The sequence below is a fragment of the Athene noctua genome, chromosome 3 (genome assembly GCF_965140245.1).
Source record: "Athene noctua chromosome 3, bAthNoc1.hap1.1, whole genome shotgun sequence".
NCBI classification, from domain to species: Eukaryota; Metazoa; Chordata; class Aves; order Strigiformes; family Strigidae; genus Athene; species Athene noctua.
In genome coordinates, this window is record NC_134039.1 from 78,413,926 (window position 1) to 78,433,368 (window position 19,443).

At 37.8% G+C, this 19,443-nt stretch overlaps 1 protein-coding gene across 2 annotated transcripts in view; it reads right to left on the minus strand.

Annotated features, from left to right (window-relative positions):
• SEMA3E (semaphorin 3E) overlaps positions 1-19,443 on the minus strand; it is a 186,678-nt gene that overhangs the window by 148,813 nt on the left and 18,422 nt on the right. Inside the window, exon 1 of one of the 2 annotated variants that reach the window (XM_074901615.1) lies at positions 319-1,078. The exons of the other annotated variant lie outside the window; for it this stretch is intronic. Coding sequence (XP_074757716.1) covers positions 319-433 — 115 coding nt within the window. The 5' untranslated portion in view covers positions 434-1,078. Of the gene's footprint in view, positions 1-318; positions 1,079-19,443 lie in introns of those variants that run through there. 2 annotated transcript variants of the gene reach the window in all.

The following is a 19,443-nucleotide window of genomic DNA, read 5'->3' on the forward strand; positions in this document are numbered from 1 at the left end:
TTTTCCTCTTATTAGAAACCAGACATCCTCCTTACAGCATGGAAGACAAGACAGAATGACAAGCAAATTTAACACACTTTCAGGTAGAAGCATATTTCAGTAACCTAAAATCATCACTGGACGTGCTTTAAATCTTCCTGAATTCAGTAAACTTAATTATGGATGCAATTCAGTACAAGGAAATAATTCACAAGATTTCTGAACAGGAATATTTTACTCTGTCAAAAGACCAGAATTTAACCCCAATGCAATACTTTCAGTGAGGTCAATGAACTTGTATTAGCATAAAGTCTTTAAAAGCCTGACATACTGACCTACCTTTATGTGACAGACGTAACCTTGGCTGCCTCGTATCTGTTGCATGACATCCAGTCGGTAACTCTAGTAACAAGACACATAGTGCCAGGATTAAAAGGTCCTGGGCAGATGCCATCCTGCCCAAGATCAGATTCTTGTGCTCTCCACTGCTGCTGTTCGTTTGTTGTTTTGGTGGGTTGTTTTAAGGCTCCAAGTTCCACTTCTACTTTCCCAGTGCAGTTAGCTCTCTCTCTTTGGTCAGTTTGTGGGGTATCTCTATGGGAAATTCAGTGTTCATCAGAGAAGCACACAGCCTCAGTTAGACATTTGTCAAGCTGTGCAAATGTCATGAAAAAATATTCCCTCCCTAGGACAATTGTTTATAAAGTGCGAGGACATTCCAAGGCGTTACTCTGCAGTGTTGTGTCTTGAGCTCTCTTTAGTAATTCTGCCAGTGGATTCAGGAAGAAGCTGTATTTTCAGTCCCTCCTGCAAGGCAATTCATTCAGAGAAGGAGGGAGGGAAAAAAAAAAAAAAAAAGAAGAAAGCACCCTCCTCCTTGGTGCTCTCCAGAACTCAGCCCCTTGCTCTGACTTGCCAAACAGCTAGTTTTAATTCACCTTTCACCTTTGCTAATTAAAAACAAGAAGTGCCATTCCCTCCTGGAGTTGCAGGATCCACCCAGCGGGGAAGCCGGGCTGTCAGGCTGCAGTATTTACTGAGAAAGTTCAGGGAGGGTTGAGGCAATGTACAGTACTAGCTGCTTCTAGGAAGCGTTTTAATCCACGTGCCGTGCACTGATTCCTCAATTGCCTCGTGGTTTCACATTGTAAAGTGTCGGGAGAAGGGTCAGAATTCCTCCTGTCCCTCCCTTTCGAAAAGTCATTTCAGCTTTTGTTCCCAGCTCAGTTTTAGAGGAGGATTAGCCCTTGAATTAACTATTTACGTACTTTATCACTTGGAGTCATTAAACAGCATGCTACTAAGTGGCTCAGAATAAAGATTCCAGTTGCATATCCTTTCTTACTTTAAAGGAACAGGTTCAGCTTTTGTGATTTTTTTTTTTTTTCCCTAATGTGGCTTCTCCCCATTACATTTTAAATGCCTGTAGATCTGGAATCTTAGGTTATCTATACATGTCAGTAAAAATACTTATCTGACAAAATGCTTGTAGGATTGGAAAGTATTTAAAAAAAATAAATTAAAGGCTGAGCAGAGAGCTGTGTTAGCATGATAAACAGTATCTGATCTACAAGTGTCAAGCAGCTACCTTTTATATTGCAACTAACAAATAGCAGAAAACTTAATCTCTTTTTCACATAATTTGTAACCTAAAAATATGCCCATAGCAAGAACTAAATTTTTATAAATCAAGACTGTAGATCTATGTCTGGAATACATTAATTAAGGAATAAAGTTCTCTATAATGAAGATCTCGTGCACAAAATCATTTAGAATTTTGTGAGGTGCATTTTAGTCATTAACAATTGTACTTTTTTTAATGGGTTGGAGCATTAAAATCATGTTGGTTCTTTATACTTTTCATTGTTTTATAAAGAATCACAAAGAAAAGAAAATTAATATTGCACTCAAAAAAATTTGTTAGGCAACAAAAGGTAATGATATCTGGAGAGAAGGATTTAATAAGAAATTTCTGTTTGCCAGCAAACTGAAAAGAACCCAGCACAATAATATAGTGAAATGCTAATGATTGTAATAGCAGGATATATGGATGTGAGAAGACAGATCTGTTCAAGAAGAATAAAAAATATGAGCTACTAGGAGAGAAAAAAAAAAAAAAAAAGAAAAGGCAACTTTAGTGAAAAGACAGAAGTAAATCATGACAGTGCCCAAGGACTCCTGGAGGCTGTATAATCAGGAGCGGGGAAGAGGTCATGTCTACCTGTTAGTTCTCCAATAGCAGATCACGTACACATACCTGGGCTTGCTTTAAATCAGCTGGAAACTGTGCCAACAGCAGTTAAACCGCAGGAGCAAGAGCTAAATCACACAGCTATTTGCTCCATTTCTTGCCCACAACTGCAGGTTGCACTGAATTTTATGCTGATGTGCCAGCTGTCTGGCAGTAGCTCAGCATGTGTACTGAGACCTTGTCAGTGGAGGAAAAGGCAGTCTAGGCTTTGCCTCCAAGCATTGACCTCAGCATGGATGAGTTTATCATCTGCCCAGTAATTGGCACCTTTATTGTAGTTTATGATTATTGGCACCTTTTGTAGTACTGAGGCATACAAATGTGCTATGTTTGACCATTATAATCTTCTGTAAATGAGCATGATTTGGTGCCTGCTGAGGTTAATGAAGGCTCTCTGAAATTTTTAATTTCTCTTTGGATATGATTCTGTGAGTTCATATCGAAATATTTGCATTTTTTTCTCAAAAAAACAGTTAATAGAATTCTCAAAGACTCATTACTTCTCAACATAAGCCTGCAAAATTTAATCATCTCCAATTCTGAGATAGTTCAGGTCAAATTTTTTTCTTTGAAGGATTCTGATATGGAAAAATTAGCACTCCTTCGAATTTAATGTCTGTATTTTCAAAAAGGACAAAAACCCAAATTTGAGCTCACAGTATGAAAACTAAAACCATGTTCAGTGAATAAAGAAAACAGTAGTGTAAACCCCAGAATCCTTCCTCTCTCTAGAACTCCTCTCCAAGCTGTAGCAGGGTGCTATTTATTAATTTTCCCAGGCTGCAGCTAAGATTGTAGATGCTCAACAGACTGAATAATTAGACTTTAGGTATCCTGAGGTGGTACCAAAAATTTAGTGACACAAATTCAAAGTAATTCCCCAACTTTTACTTTAAATTTCTGGTTTCGTTTCCCAGTTGGGGAAAGGGAACTGGGAGTGGGAGGAACAAGAGAGCTGCTGGAAACTATGGGCCTTGTTTAGTACTTAGATTAGAGGTAGGGTGCAGCAGGTCTCTTCGAACAAGACATACATACAAATAAGGGCAATTCCCCGCCAACCTGAGCTTACATGTACTCACACGCACTTCTCACCCCACACATCCCCAGCCATTATGCAGCTCCTTGGCTCCCTACAAACACAACGTGATCCAGAGCTGGAGCTCCAGTAGAGTCAGAAATACCCGAACAAGCTGATTTTCATATTTGTGCCCAAGGACAAAGCTTTTTTGTCTGAAATCTGATTCTCAAGCAGGGTGGGCTGTGTGGGTGCCTCAGGCTTCTTCCCCTGCCTTTGGAGGGAAGGGCCGTAGAGCAAAGACACCAAAGCAGAAGCTGGATCTGCTGCTCAGTGTTAAGGCTTTGGCTCTCAGCAAGAAGTGCCGGCATGGGAAAGCTGTGAGCGGCTGCTGAGCACGGGGAAGGATGCCTGCACTGGAAAGAGACCTAACAGAATGAAAGAGAAAGGGAAAACTTCACCTATCGGTATATGCAGCAGACTGAGTTTTTCTCCTACGAAATGATAATGCTCTCACAGGGTGAATCTTCCCTTTATTTTTCTTTAATTGCTCTACAAAGATCACAAGCCTTACACCCTTACACAACAAGTTTTGATGCAAAGCAAGTAGTGGAAAGGTACACACAATTTCAAGTAAAGAGAAACATGTGTCCTCAGGCAAGGCAGTCAAGCTTTTTGCCTCAGCATCTTTTCAATTAAATAGGCATACAGTCTTGCCTCAAGGGATGTTTTGAGAGACATCTTCCTAAAGGATTTTAAACAGTAGATAGGATGGCAACAAAGATGTTCAAATATTAGGATTCAGTCAGATGAGTACAAACACAGATGCCCCAGGGCTGTGGAGCCTGCATGTAGTACAGTGCTGGCTCTCTGAAGAGTAAACAAGGTGGGTTTACTGCTTATTTTTTGTTAATAAAGCAAATACAACAGATCTCTGTCAAACTTGAGTTTCTTTAAGTAGTAAAATCTCCACTTAAGTGAATGCTAACAGATAAATAAAAAATCATGCCTGGAAACTTGTAAGTAAAGAATATTTGAAACTTCAAATGCAAACCCTGTTTTTGACTGCTGTGGTAGAATCCCTTTAATTACACTGTCCTAAAGAGGAAAACAACAGGTTTTCTTGATGGAAAAGGAAAAAAAAAGATTGTTGTTATGTACAGTAAAGTCCATTAGAAGAACTACAAATTAATTGTGAATTGCTATGTAAAGTCTGTGAACCCTAGTTTGATTTGCTACAGCTGCTGCAGATCCAGAACAATTCTATGAAGTCACTGAGCCTGTAGATCTAAACACTAACACAAAATACTTTTGACATACCGTGTGAACTGGTTGAAGTTTAACTGATAGAGTGAAATGTAAATGCAGGAGCATGATATAAATAAGTAGATCTGTAGCTACTAGCACCAGTAACAAATTCTAAACATTGTAACTATAAAGCAAAATGAAGTGTTTAGAAAATTTAAAGCTGGGGTGGTCTAAGAATTGCCATAACCATAAATTGAAACCGGGTTTAAAAGTTACAAGACTGCCTCCTTTTTCTGATGATGATACACTGAGCCACAACAGGAATTCTCTTTCTTTATTGGACTATGCTTGCAGTTCAAAAGAAGGTGTGCAACCCCAAAAGCAGCTGTGTGACCTTCCCTGACGTTAATGATGCCTGTACCGGCGTTAGTGCTGTAACCTGTGGTAGCTGTATTGCACAGGTAATCATATCTTCATTTATTTACTAGACAAAGTTTTAAATTACATTTAAAAGAACTTCTCTTACAGTAATTCATCTGTAAAACTTTTTTATATCACTACTTATCCACTGGCATTGCAGTTCTTATAGACATGTCAGCTTTCAAATTCTATCGTACAGAAATCCTCACAACAGATGTAAATGAAGGAAAGATCTATATATCATGTAATTGTTATCTCTGTCTTATCTCTGTCTTTGAGGTGGGAATTCATGTCTGCTCCAGTCTCTATTACAAACTGGTAACTGCTCTCTTGCATCAGCAGTACTGGAAGAAACGGTAACACAAAACTGCTTGTCATCGACGCAGTGCAGGTACTGCAGCCTCGTAACTCCCAATCAAGCCATAAAAAATTCTGTGGATACATTAAGTAAGAGCACTGACAAGACACAACAAGAACACAGAAAAGCTGATCCAACAGGTGACTAAACACTCAATAAAATCTTCTGGGATCTCTCAACAAAAGGAGCAGAACCACCACATGGATGATCCCACAGACCCTCAGGAGCATATGCTAACTGATAGCAGAAGAATGTTGCCAGATCCTGTCTGATACAAGGAAACAACAAGAAATAACAATAAAACTTAGTCCTCCTATGGAATTTTCAGATTAGAAATGTTTTAGGCTTTCGCTTTTGTCTGCAAAAGTTGGATCCTAACCCTGCGTGAAACTAGATGTGTTTATATGTAATGTCTCCAGGACGGGGAAGTGTTACTTCTCTTGTTTTATACACAATGCATTCTCTCTTTGATCCAAGATCAAATTTAGACAATATTCATTAAGCAAAAGAGTTTGACTGAACATGAACATGTACTTCAAGCTAGCCACAAAATTACACGGTAAATTAATGCTCTGGAGGGAAAAAAGAATTCTCAATTAAATTACATTCCTCTTAATTCCAGAAAAACTGGGTTTTGACAGGTAAATATTGAAACATACTGTCCATGGAACATTGTTGTTTGCAGTAAAGTCATTTCTATGACTAATTACAGGTAAATGTCAATACGACTTGGGACATAGATCGCATACTTTGGGTAATCTATAAAAAACAGGTGGAATAAATGTTTCTTTATTCAAATGCAAACCTCTTGAAGATTTTATTTATAGGCTGCACTAATAAAATGGGGTATCAAGGTATCGTATTCCTGAAATCAACTCCATGTGCCCGACTTACGATTAGTACATGGGTCACAGCAATCTCCATGGTTAGTTATGGATGAAAATCAAATTACTAATTTCTCTAGGGGAATGTATTCTTGATGATATTTTTGCTACTAAATAATTGCTGAAGTCTCTCAAAAGAAAAAACACAACAGTTCATTTTTTGTTGAAGATCAAGATGAAATATGGCATGTCATATTTTCCACTGATCACTGAGCAGGAAATATAAATGTAATGATCAAAAGTCTAATATTAAGTAATTATGGTGATCAGATATTTCCGATGAATTTAGAATGAGGAATACAGTTTATTTAAAGTTCATCATGCCCTTTTTTATTTCAAATGAACAATGTTAATACTGTGTAGATCTTCCTTTAAATGATTTTGCTTCCAGCTGATTGTTTCTTGATTCTTTACTATTTAAACAAGAAACAAAACAACAAACAAAACACTGCTTATATAAGAAGGTATTTTATACCTTAAAGGTGCCATTGAGTCGCTTTAATTCTTAGCTCTATGCAAGAATGAACTGGTTCGGCCATCGGCAGAGGCATATAAACAAAAGTTTACCTTCCTTGAACAGACACATGAAGGTATAACCTATGGATTTTCTGTCTGGAGCCTACAGCCTTCTTTTAATGCAATTATCATCTTAAAGGTGAAATGGAAAGCATTTGTAAAAAATAAACCATTTTTACCACAAATCAGTTGCAGGTTTTAAAACTGCAAATGCGTTTTGATGCAAAATATTTGATAATCAGTTCCACTTTTTTACCCGTTAATGGATTCCACATTCTTACTTGAGCAAGGTGATGACATCATCAGTCTGGACATAAGTCCTGGGTTACACTTTGTTTGTATTTTCACTTACACCTATTAGCGGAAGACATACACCATGACAGATCCCAAAAGCAGAGAGAAAGAACTAGTATATGCTGTGATTTGCATCAGTGGGATGTAATCTGCTTTCAGGAATGAATTAGATTTCTTGTGACAGCAAAACCAGTCCAAAAAACTGAAGGAAAGATAAAGGAAATATAAAGACACACTTTGAGGCATTTAATATGGAGCATGCTTGGAAGTGAACTGTCTGTATTTGACTGCAGTCAGAAAGAAGCTTAGCTGATAAGCTTCTGTGTCACCTTGGTTAAAGCATTAATTCTCTCCTTGGTTTAAAGATGTTTGTAGGTATATATCCTGCTTTGAATCCCCTTAGAGTTGTCAGGCAATGTAGGTACTGTGACAGTGAGTACTGAAGTGCATAAATTCCCAGTATTTTGCAGCAATTCCTGATGAGCAGTGGCTGATCTCACTATAGCCGTACGCAGCTTTGGGAAGTGTAGGAGATGTCAAACCTTTCCAATTCTGTACAAAACTTCTCAAACGAATGAGGAGCCCAGTGTAGTGGACACTGGAAAATCTCTATTTCCTCTAAGGTCTTTATAAATCCCAGCATTCACCAGATCATCATTTTTAATAGAGAAAGCAAAAAAAATGTGTTGCTACGTTTCTAATTGCTTTACCACATGCACATGCATACATGCACCCATGCTGCCTGATAGCCAGTAATATCTCTGTGTAAGAGAGCTTGTCTCATTGACTTACTTGAGGTACTTGAAACAAAAAGATCTGGATTTGCATTCAGAACTTGGGTGTTCCTTACATGATATTTTTTTTTTTTTCCCCATCTGCTTTATTATTATCACAAAGAAAGTCTTTATCATTGGATTTCACTGTTGACATCCGTCTAGACAGATATTTATTTGAACCACCAACACATTAATTTAAAGGGGGGAAAAAAAAAAAAAAAAGGCAAAACCAAACTAGAAGCTTTAATACATTTTCTTTATTGAAGAGCCAACAACTTCAGCTTTCAAGAAGTCTCTAGACAGGGTATCAAACAGCATTAAATTAATCCTTTAAATTACAACCTTGAGGAAATGAGAGAGTAGTGTCAGTCTATTTTACAACTAGATAAGTGGGTACTTTATCTGAGGAAAATCTGTTGTCTGCCTGTTAAGATCATTTATATAGTTATTAAAGATGGACAAGTATTACCCTCATTTGCTAAGATATCTTCATAGTCATTTGACCTTGTACCCGTAACAAAATCAATGGTTACAGTCATTAGAATAACTACTTAGAAATCCAGTTTTACAGCTGTGTAGCAAAAGTGCAGTAGTATTGGCAGATGGAAGAAAAACATTAAAAAAATGAATCCTAAGGCTCTGTTGGCTGATACAACAATTTCATATACACAAATTTCCCCAATTCAAAAGAACAGCAATGAGATAGAAGCATAAACAGGAGGTGAGCAATTATCTGTACAAATGTGGAAAGATGTCCTCAGGCAAGGGAGTGAAACTCCCTTGCCATAGCTGAGCTGAATTCAGAGTGAGAGGCTGGAGCAATGAAACAAGATATCAAGGAAAATCAAGGAAATCATGGTGGCAGCAGGAAGAATTGGACAGCGGACTAGATGAATTGGGATGTGGTCAAAACTATGTTATTTGGAGCATTTTTAACCAGGCTACCCTGCCCTGCTGGGGAGGTGTACCGGATGATGTATGAGTTGTTTTCCATCCCTAGATGCCATGATCTCATAAATGTTGTGGCTCGGGACCATGTCTATTTTGAATTTACAAGACCACTTTGTATGTAATGGGCAAGGCAAGGATTAGAGAGCTGATTAATTAGACCAGTACAAGACTATTTATATAGGGACTTTGTACACTTGGTGAGGGCACAGTGAAAACCACACTTCTCTGGTTAATCTCTCTGTAGGGATTCTCTGAATCATAATTTGTTTTTATAAAAGTGACCATCTTCCTCCAACACCAAAGGAGGGCATGACCCAAGAGGCAGAGTCACCACAGACTGTAGTTTAGTCTGCTATGACTTCCCTGCTCTAACACAAAGCACATGTGTATTCCCTAAAATAGAAAAGTTAAAGCAGGCAAAACCAAAAGGACATACAAATTATGGCTGCCTGGGGGAAGCCCTGATCTACAATACAGCAAGTTATACAGTCTGGTGTTGCTGTGCTAGCTGATGCTCAGCGTAATTACTGTAGCAGTTACTATGATAAAATTTTTAAAATAACAATAATTAAAATATTAAGTAGTCGTTAAATCATCTGGAGTACAAAGGTGGTCTGTAACATGCAGGACCCTCTCATTTTCGTTCCTGTGTATCACTTCTGCAGTCTGTGTAGCTCTTATTCCTTCAGTTATATTTTCTTAAGGTTTCAGAGCCAAATTATTGCATCACCAAAAAGAAACAGGATGGCCTCATTTTCTGGTTGTGTAAAATGACTTGATTCATTTTCTATTAATAGGGATGGCTAGGAACACCAAATATCCTGAAATTATAACTTTATTAGTGAGAAATATGAATATGCTAAAAACATTCATTCAAAAAACCCTCTATTTTATGTATTGAATTCCCAAAACTGAATTTCTGGGGTTACGTCAAGTTAGTTGCAGGACTATTTGTAAGAACTGAAAACACAATAAATAAAATACACTTTGGTTCCAGTAATACAAGGCAATACTTCAGGCTTGTCCTCCAGACTACAAACAGTCCCACTGATTTAAACGGTGGCATTCATGTGCTTCAAATTAAGCACACAGTTAAGTGCTTTGCTGGGTCAGGGCTCAAAATCCTGAATATTTTAGTAATAGAAAAATAGGAAATAAAGCAAAAGACTGTTGTTCCTGGTAAGAGTGTTCGAAAAGAACAAACTATTCCTTAGTATTAGACTTGTTTTTCCCATTTCAGAATTTCCCCCCAAACAGATTATAATTTCTGTGAAACTGATTCTGGATAGAGATCACATCTTTTGCATCTGTACAGTAAAAAAATCAGTTCTGAGGTGGTGGAAAACAGGTTTTATAGGGTACACTAGGTAAAGCCAATTCCAAAGAAGTGAGGATAGGCAAAGGGGGTCAGGGGTAGAAGTGGGATTGGTGGTATCTCTCCAATGCCAAGCGGATTGGGGGATGCTTTCTGGGTACAAGGGTGGCACAAACTGACCTGTGTCCATACGGCTTAAGGTTAATGTGCTATTGGTTGCAGATTGGTCACATCCACTTACATAAAGTGTGGACCAAAGGTTTCACTGTGATACTGAGTTCCTAAGGTGTGATTATCACCCTGTGTGTTTTATTAGGATAATAAAGGGTATCAAGTGCACCCTCAGTCAGTTTCCAGATGACACCCAGTTGGGTGGGAGTGTTGATCTGCTCGAGGGCAGGGAGGCTCTGCAGAGAGACCTGGACAGGCTGGAGCCATGGGCTGAGGCCAACTGGAGGAGTTTCAATAAGGGCAAATGCCGGGGGCTGCCCTTGGGCCACAACAACCCCCAGCAGCGCTACAGGCTTGGGGAGGAGTGGCTGGAGAGCTGCCAGGCAGAGAGGGGCCTGAGGGGGTTGATTGACAGCCGGCTGGACAGGAGCCAGCAGTGTGCCCAGGTGGCCAAGAAGGCCAATGGCATCCTGGCTTGTGTCAGCAATAGCGTGGCCAGCAGGGACAGGGAAGGGATCTGAGCCCTGTACTCGGCACTGGTGAGGCCGCCCCTCGATTCCTGTGTTCAGTTTTGGGCCCCTCACTACAAAAAGGACATTGAATGACTCGAGCGTGTCCAGAGAAGGGCAACGGAGCTGGTGCAGGGTCTGGAGCACAGGTCGTACGAGGAGCGGCTGAGGGAACTGGGGGGGTTTAGTTTGGAGAAGAGGAGGCTGAGGGGAGACCTCATCGCCCTCTACAGCTCCCTGACAGGAGGGTGCAGAGAGCTGGGGATGAGTCTCTTTAACCAAGTAACAAGCGACAGGACAAGAGGGAATGGCCTCAAGTTGCGCCAGGGAAGGTTTAGACTGGATATTAGGAAGCATTTCTTTCCAGGAGGGGTTGTTGGGCGTTGGAATGTGCTGCCCAGGGAGGTGGTGGAGTCCCCATCCCTGGAGATGTTTAAGAGTCGGGTCGACATAGTGCTGAGGGATCTGGTGTAGTTGGGAACTGTCAGTGTCTGGTTAATGGTTGGACTAGGTGATCTTCAAGGACTTTTCCAACGCAGATGACTCTGTGATTCTGTCATTAGTTTCAAACTGTCTAATAATACCCTGGGAGTTGTGTGGCAGTTCACTAGTTTAACATTTTTATGAGACAAAATTAAGGTCCTGTTATTGCATGCCATTGGGTGAGTTATGATGGCTTGTAAGCCTTTCTGAGGCAGCGAAGCCTACAGAGATAGTGTTGAAGGACTGTGGAGGATGAAGGCTGGTGCAGCCTTTTTTTGCCACCTGCCAAGACTTCCTGGCAGGAACTCCTGGCAGCCACTTCATGGCTGGAGTGAACTGTCTCGTGGACTGGAGAGAGCTGGTTAGAACAGTCTGAAAAATAATCAGGGAGTAAATAAAATATTAGGAATTACTGAGTTGGCTCAGTGAAAAGAGACTGAGAAGGTCTGCAAGAGATTTTAGAGGGAAATGAGTAAGGGTAGAGACCTTTCTCTTTTCCTTTTCATCTACGAGATGGGAGCCATTCCCTCCTCACCATATCCGCCACCTTCCCTGTTGAGGCAGCCTTTGACTGCACTCAGTGCTCCCATTAGAGTAAGAACTCTCCCTTTTTCCTTGCCACTGACACCTCTCCTATACATCTTTCCTTGTACTGTAGGCTGACATGAAGTCTGAGCTTCTACATGGAATGAGAGTGGATGGCTTCCTCTGCTTCATAAGGTTAGGGTCAGCATGGGATCCAGAAACTTATGTTGTGGAAAAAGTGTTCCTGCATCCTCTGCCCTGTGTGGGATGGATGGATGGATAGATAGATAGATAGATAGAGAATATTCAGGCTCAAAGGCTCCTTCCCGTCCCACCTGCAGGTGAAGAGGATTGTCTGTTGCCTCTTGCAGGACACACTTGTAGGCAATTGCAAGCTTTTAACAGTCACATGCTATTTTGTGAGAACAAATTATAATCAGTGCCTAGCACTTATTTCACTTTTCTGGAAATAAATATTATTTAAGAGGCTAGGTTACTCACTTCTGTCATCACACAGCTTTAGCTGCTCTTCAGTTTCTGACCAAATCTTTGTCATCTATACAGTTTCTCTGTATCACAAAGTTTCTTGAATAAGCCTTATTCAAGGAACTTTACTGTCCTATTTCTAACTGTGTCAGTGGAAGCAAACCAAACTATTTGTTACTGAAATTACTGCTTTCCTCTTTTAAATGTTTGGGAATTCATTTGGCCCCCTTCTTAATTCATACTTAGTGTCATAATCAACAATAACCATAGGTCATTTCTGGTCTCAAGATCATTGGATGCTTGAGTTTGAGAAGCCTGTATTAAAGTGATTGTTGTGAATCCAGAGAAAAGAGTGTCACGAATTATTTGTTTTGGAGGAAAAGGAAGTAAACAGTATAACCTGTAGGACTTATACCCTGTTTTGACTGCACTAACCCTTTGCCTGGGGAGAAACAGGATCATAGATCAGGGTGCATCTGTCAACACGAACCTTTTGTTCTGATGAGGACTATGACTTTGGAGTGAATTTTCTGATGCATATACCATGCCTCGGTTCACGCTGCAGAGCAGTGGAAGACGATGCAAACCGGATTACTTTCTGATGAAACTGAACTGGAAGATACATTCCAGGATTGCACCCGACATGCTCCTACTGTTACTGGGCACCAGTCCAGGGACTCAGACTAGAACTAATCCAAAATTAAACTCCTGGAACTCATATAGCATAGATGTCAGGTCTTGTTAATGGTGTAGGAACTGATCAAAATCACTGTTGTCTCCTGGCTGCTGACAAATTCTCATTGACTTGATGGCATAGTTTCAGATACAGCTACTTTTAACAGAAATAGCAAGGAAGTGATTAGGCTTATAAAACTGCTAAAGCAGGAGCGTGCATCTTACCTGTGTAGATCCAATAGACCAATGATTAGCTGCCTAGATGTGAGAGATACAGCTTTAAACTGTGTCTCAATTTGATTTAAACACATGAATCTAAAGTTTGGTGGTTTGATTTTTTTTGAATGAGGCAGTATATAAAGTTGACCTGTGGTCCAGAATCTTTGCACGCCCACCTCAAACAAGATTATCTGAGATAGATCTACTCAGACCTTTCTTCTGAGGTCCACAATAAATGTAAACTTTCTTTCAACAGAAACACTATTTTTTTTTTTTTTTTGAGAAAGAGAAAAATAATTTCATGTTCCATTCAGCATGAAACTTAATTTTCACTTTTAAAGTACTGAAACACAATTATTCACATAGCACTATTCACAGGACCTCAGCAAATCTGGCACTCAGTTCCCATGTTCAGATCATCATACTGAAACACTCAGCAGAATGGAAACCCGTCTGAGAAAGATTACTATTACTTGTCACTTTTATGGAAATGTGCCATTTTCTTCTAAAAAAGGGGTGTGCTTGATCAAGAAAGCCTGCCAACTAAAAGTATATATTTATAAATACATAAATCTTGATCAACCATAGCTGGGAGCTTATTTCTCTGTGGGCTGAACACCCAACAAATGACCAATTGACTTCACTGTTTGAATAGCTGTAAGATGGGAGGAATTATTTTGTACTGAAGGTCATATTTTATTTATTTCAGTTCAAGGGCCAGTAATTTTCCACAGCTAATATCCTGTTTTTAAAATATTTTTAAACTATCTCCCTAAAAATAAAATCCTATACTCAGACACGTCTTTCATTGGCACTTCACTTTTGGAAAGACTTATTTCTAATCTTAAGTCATTGAACTTGTTCTTTTCACAAATATTCTCAAGAATTTGTCTCAGGATGAAGATTTATTTGAATATTTTCCTCCAGATTTTAATGCTCTCAGGTTATTATGAAGTTCTCTTATAATTTCTATAGAAGACCCACAACTTTGATCCCCAAAACCCACAATCTGAGAAATATATTAAACAGCTGTGTTTTTCATATTCAGTATTTTTAGATGTTCACTGAGCAATTATTCACCAGCAACACCTCAGTCATTTTTGTAGGAAATTAATATTTATGAAGAGTGCTGTCCTGCTTGAAAGAAACAAGAAATACAAATAGAATTCTCCAGAAATGAAACTACATTCCTTTAGACAAAGGAGGGAAAGAGAGCGCTTTGGTACAAAAACTGTTTGCAAGGTATATGTCAAAGAAGAGTCAATGCAAAGAGGTGAAGATAGGTGCATAGTGAAATTGAGAAATGTCATTACAGATAACTGTGTTTTTAGGGTAGGATGTGAGAAAAGTGAAGGAACGAGACAAGGCCTCAAAAGAGCTAGAAAAGATACACAAACTGTTATAGTAGGAAGGTCTCAATGACTACGGCTATGGAAAGGATGGGCACAGATGGTTCATGTCTACAGACCACTTCAACTTTGCCTCCACAGTCACAGCAGTGGGAGAAACCATCAGTTCAAAAAATAATTGCTTTGTCAGCTTTTGGATCTGAGTATCTTCATTTAATTTTGGAAGCAACACCACACAAAGAGAGACTGGGCATTTTGGTGCTCAAGTGTACCTCAGTATTGATGAGGGAAAAAAACCCACCGTTGATCTTGTTCATAAGAAACACGTGATTTTATACAATCAAGCTTATCTTGTTCTTTTTCCTGAGAACAAGATGTCACATGTCATTTTAGGTTATTAAACTTAGCTGAAAATGGGACTCAGCCCAAATATTTCATGCTGAGCACTGGACAATAAAACTAGGAATTAGGCTGTTGTAGTTTCTAATGTTCTGGACTGGATTTGGCCTGGAACAAATCCCTAAAATACCTGGTACTCTGCAAGTTGTGAATTTGAATCAGAAGATTTATTCTCTAGATTGTATTAATTTTGGAACTGTATTCTTCATAAATTTGTAATATTACTCTGTGTTAGTTGGAACATAGAGAATATAATGCATCTAAGAATAATAAAAAATAATAATAACAGTTTTGAAAATTGGTTCAAATTTTGATCTCCTTAACTCAGGCTGGCCTTCATCCTTGTGGAGTTTCTACAGCCGTCCACATTTAATTAACCTCTTGGTAGCAAAAAGCTCATTTAAATGTTCTGGTCTTTAGTCTACTGCCAGGGCTCACAGCAGCATTTGTGGTGCTGCATTGACCAAATACCTGAAAAGGCAACTCTTTAGGTTGAAATTCCTCACTTCTTTCCACCTTATAAATAACATATAACATTTATGTCTGAGTTCCTTCTATTAAAGATAATATTTTTATTAACACCAGATAGTGAGATGTGATTCCAACCCTCACTGGATATTTTGGATTCAATTCTGTCATAATAAAAAGATAATAAAAATAAAATATGAAGTGTTTGGATTAATTTATAAATTTTTTCCCTTTCATTACAGATAACTTGCTTTTAGGCATGAATTTCAGCCTCCCCCAGACCTCCCCCACCATTTTCTCCCTTTCTATAACGTTTCTTCATATGGATAATTTCTACAGTTAAATAATCATCAAATTTAAACCAAAAAAAAAAATTGGAAAAGGATTTTATTTGTTAAGTTTGTTTCTATTTTGGAGAACAGGCTTCTGATTTTGAATCTTTGGTGTGAAGATCATGAGATATTGGTACAATGTTTCCTTCTGCCAAAATTTGACTGGCAGCAGCAAGATCTGTATTTAAATTTTATAGGGGCCACTACAAAAACACTGGCTCCATCCAGAAACCTGGGAAAATTATACAAACGCTTCTGTTGCTCGATGACCTAATTTTCTAAACCGACAATAAAAAAGGTTTAACAAACCTTGTTAAAGGAAGAACCAAGGAACAAAAGAGAACACAAACAGGTAGGTAAACAAAGCAAAACCAACATAATTCCTAGAGGATAAATATAAGTGCTTAGCGGTCTACTTTGCCTGGGATGCAATTATTTTTAAAATAGCTACATTTTAAATGTAACACATGCAAAATCAGGCATGTCTTAGGTCACTCTATTTGTCCTTTTCAACTTTTACCTCTTCACTCCAACCAGTCACAAGACATGTATTTATCTTGTGGCTTCCTCTCCCCTTTGGAGTTCTTGAGATGTTACTAATGTATAGGTCATGAAGCTTAAATAGGCCTTGCATGAACACTAAGCACAGAATTCTTTCACCTTAATATTAGCCAACTACTAGTGTTAAGAAACCTACCATAGGCTATATTGCAGGTACATCTCTATTGGCAGAGGAGGATGTTTAGATGTTTATGCTCTAATAGCATAGTTTAGATGTCTATACATATTTAAGCAGTTAAACTGTTGAGCTAAGATCTACCTAAATTGCTCATGCTTATCAAGAGTGAAGTCAGGCTCCCTAAATTACTGACAATATATATTGCATTATTCAACAGAAAATGTGATTCCTAACTACAAGACTATTTCTTCCAATTGGCAGCCATTACATAACACCATGAATCATGCACATCTTATTTCTTATTTCATCAGCTGGCTATAAATGTTAGTTTCAAGGTCCAGAAAAATGGAATTTACTTTAATAACAACTAGCCACCTGCCTCCTTTCACAATTACTGAAATGAATATGCAGCTTTTTGTGGCTTTCTAAGCCACATGACTGCTTTATTGGGAGCCAAAAGAACAACTGCAGGAATGTCAAATGAAAGATGCTGAACAGCAACACATAATTTCTTTCCTAAAGGATTAATTCAGCAAATAAAAATATGAAATAGCATTCAGGAGATCCAGACTCAATTCCTGGCTCTGCTTTTGTAATATTTGTCGAGGACACTTAATTTCTTCATATCTGAGGTTCACCATAATTAAAAACAGAGATATTGGTTTTCATGTCAAAATTATACAGCAAAGATATTTATTTGAATATTTATGGAGTGTAAAGATATAAAGTCTGGAATACAAACATGTTTTAGATAAACAATCATCTTATAAAACTGCAAACGTTTTAAATTTCAAAATACTTTATACATCACACTGTAAGACTAATTCTTCTTATCCATATATTCTGTACTTAAAAATCCACAACAGAAACAAGTTTAATTTTAAATAAACTGTGTTACTTCAGAATCAAAACCTAAAATAATCTGCTTTCCCTGAAGCTTGCAGCCCTTTAGAAAGTTTCACAAATTAAACATTTTAAAACTTTTCCTAGAAATCTTATTAAAAACTTGTGAAAATGAAACAACTCGGATTTAAGAAAGATAATTTGTCATGTGAGGGAGGCAGATGTTATTAATTATCAAAGTAGAGATCACTCTTAATACACTAAAAAGTGTAGTAGCACTGTAAGTGAACCATAAAATTACAATGTGTTATTTTTGCTAGAGGTGGTAAAACTAAGATTGCATTCAGTAAGAAGAAATGTTGCTTTTCCTTTAAAGAAAATGTTACAGGAGAAATCTCTGTATAACTACATCTGTCACTACTGTTCATCTGAGAGACTTTTGCTTTGATTTCTGCTTTTATAATGGTAGAAAACCAATGAAGTTTGCGCTAGAATGGAGTGACAAATTGTGGCACAGTCCAAGTCAATGTGATGTGGTTCTGCTTCACTGGCTTCCTATGCCAATCTGAATGATGTGCGGACATTTTTTTCTCCTTCCTTCCTGTCTTTTTTCAACTGTTTGACAGAACATTTTTTATGATACAGCTGGGTGTGGACTGGTACTATAGGCCCCAACCTTAAATTCCAGCATATAAGTAAACAGAAGTTATTTTTCTTATTTTCCTTTGCACTCAGTTATCTCTAGAATGCCCAAGATATCAAATGTATTGAAATAAAATTGTATTACTCCTTCTTCTCCCAGCATCTGTTATAAAGCAAGGAAGATATATTTATGTGACCAACCTGTACCTCTTTACACTTGCAGTCCTTTACACATCATGTAATAAATTAGACTTTGACACAGATTTTTCTGTTAAATTTTCACCCTTAGTACAAGGATAATATAAGTTTTACAATTCTGTAGGTATACCAGAATAACAATTAAAATAATAATCCATTTAACACAATACTGAACTTGTGTGGTTTTCTTTAATTAATTTACATAGAAAACAGAAACATTTTCTGACAACTAGAGAGAAAAAATTAAAGCAGTTAAATACTGGAGTCAAAGTAATACAACTTTTTTACTCCTGATATTGCTTTTGATTTGTCACAGAATACACTTTCCAAAATTGGAAACTCTCACCCTTTAGCTGAGAGTTACTCATATTTGGAATAAATTATATCACCATATGTTTTAATTTTTCTTAATGATTCCTTCATATTGCTATTTACTTTTTTTCTACAAGACCATTTACTTCAAAGCCGATCTTCAGCATCTGTCGTTGAAGATTCAAATCTAAAATTATTTCATGAGAAATTATAAGACAGATGAGTAGATTCATTAACTTCTTTAATATTGCACGTTTTAACATTGCTCATGTGATTTTTTATTCATGTGATCATTTCTGTCTAGGCTTTACAACACAAGTCTTCCAGTTGCAGACTTCATGGAATCTTAATTCTCTTTGTCACTAGGTAGATAGGTAATAAACTTACAAATAATATATTTTTTTTTTAATTTTAAAAAATTTGCTTTTAATAAATATCTATTCAAGTTATGTTAGATATTGATAGTAATTGGAAAGCATTTAAACAGTAAGGAGACAGAATACAGACCTATTATCCAATAATCCCATCAAATTTTACAGATTTGCAGGTAAAATTTCACAAGTTTCAAATGCTCAACTTGCAATTAAAAAAAAAAAAAAAAAAGAAGAAGCGTTTTCCCGATCTATTTTTTCCTCTGCAGATATGAAACATGCTTTTTCCAGGTTATATAGGTAGGCCATAGTGCGCTCTAATTCCATTTAAAAATGAGGGGGAAAAAAAAAAAAAAAGAAACAAAATAAAAACCCATGTAACTGAAATAAGATTATATTTACAGTTTTCCTAAAATGTATCATACATTCTTTGTACAGGAAACTGCAACACGTGAAGGAGAAGGTCTTTTATGTAAAGAGAGTAATCAACCAGTTGGGGACTGATTTCTCCAAATTCACTTGTGCTGGGCCCTTTCTAAGGACACTCACCCGTCTGCCAGACCCAGTGGCTTTTGAGAGATCCTTTGCTTTGGAGATAGTGTGATATCACAGTGCCTTGTGGAGCTTCAGCTAGCAAGAGCTCCTCTTGGCAAAGTTGCTGTCTCCTTTTCACACAATCTGTGGTGCGCAGCCGGATGTGTGGCAAACGTGGTTCAGTAATAGTCCTGTACATTCTCTGTTCTTATACCATGCCAAAGTAGATACCCTTCTACCA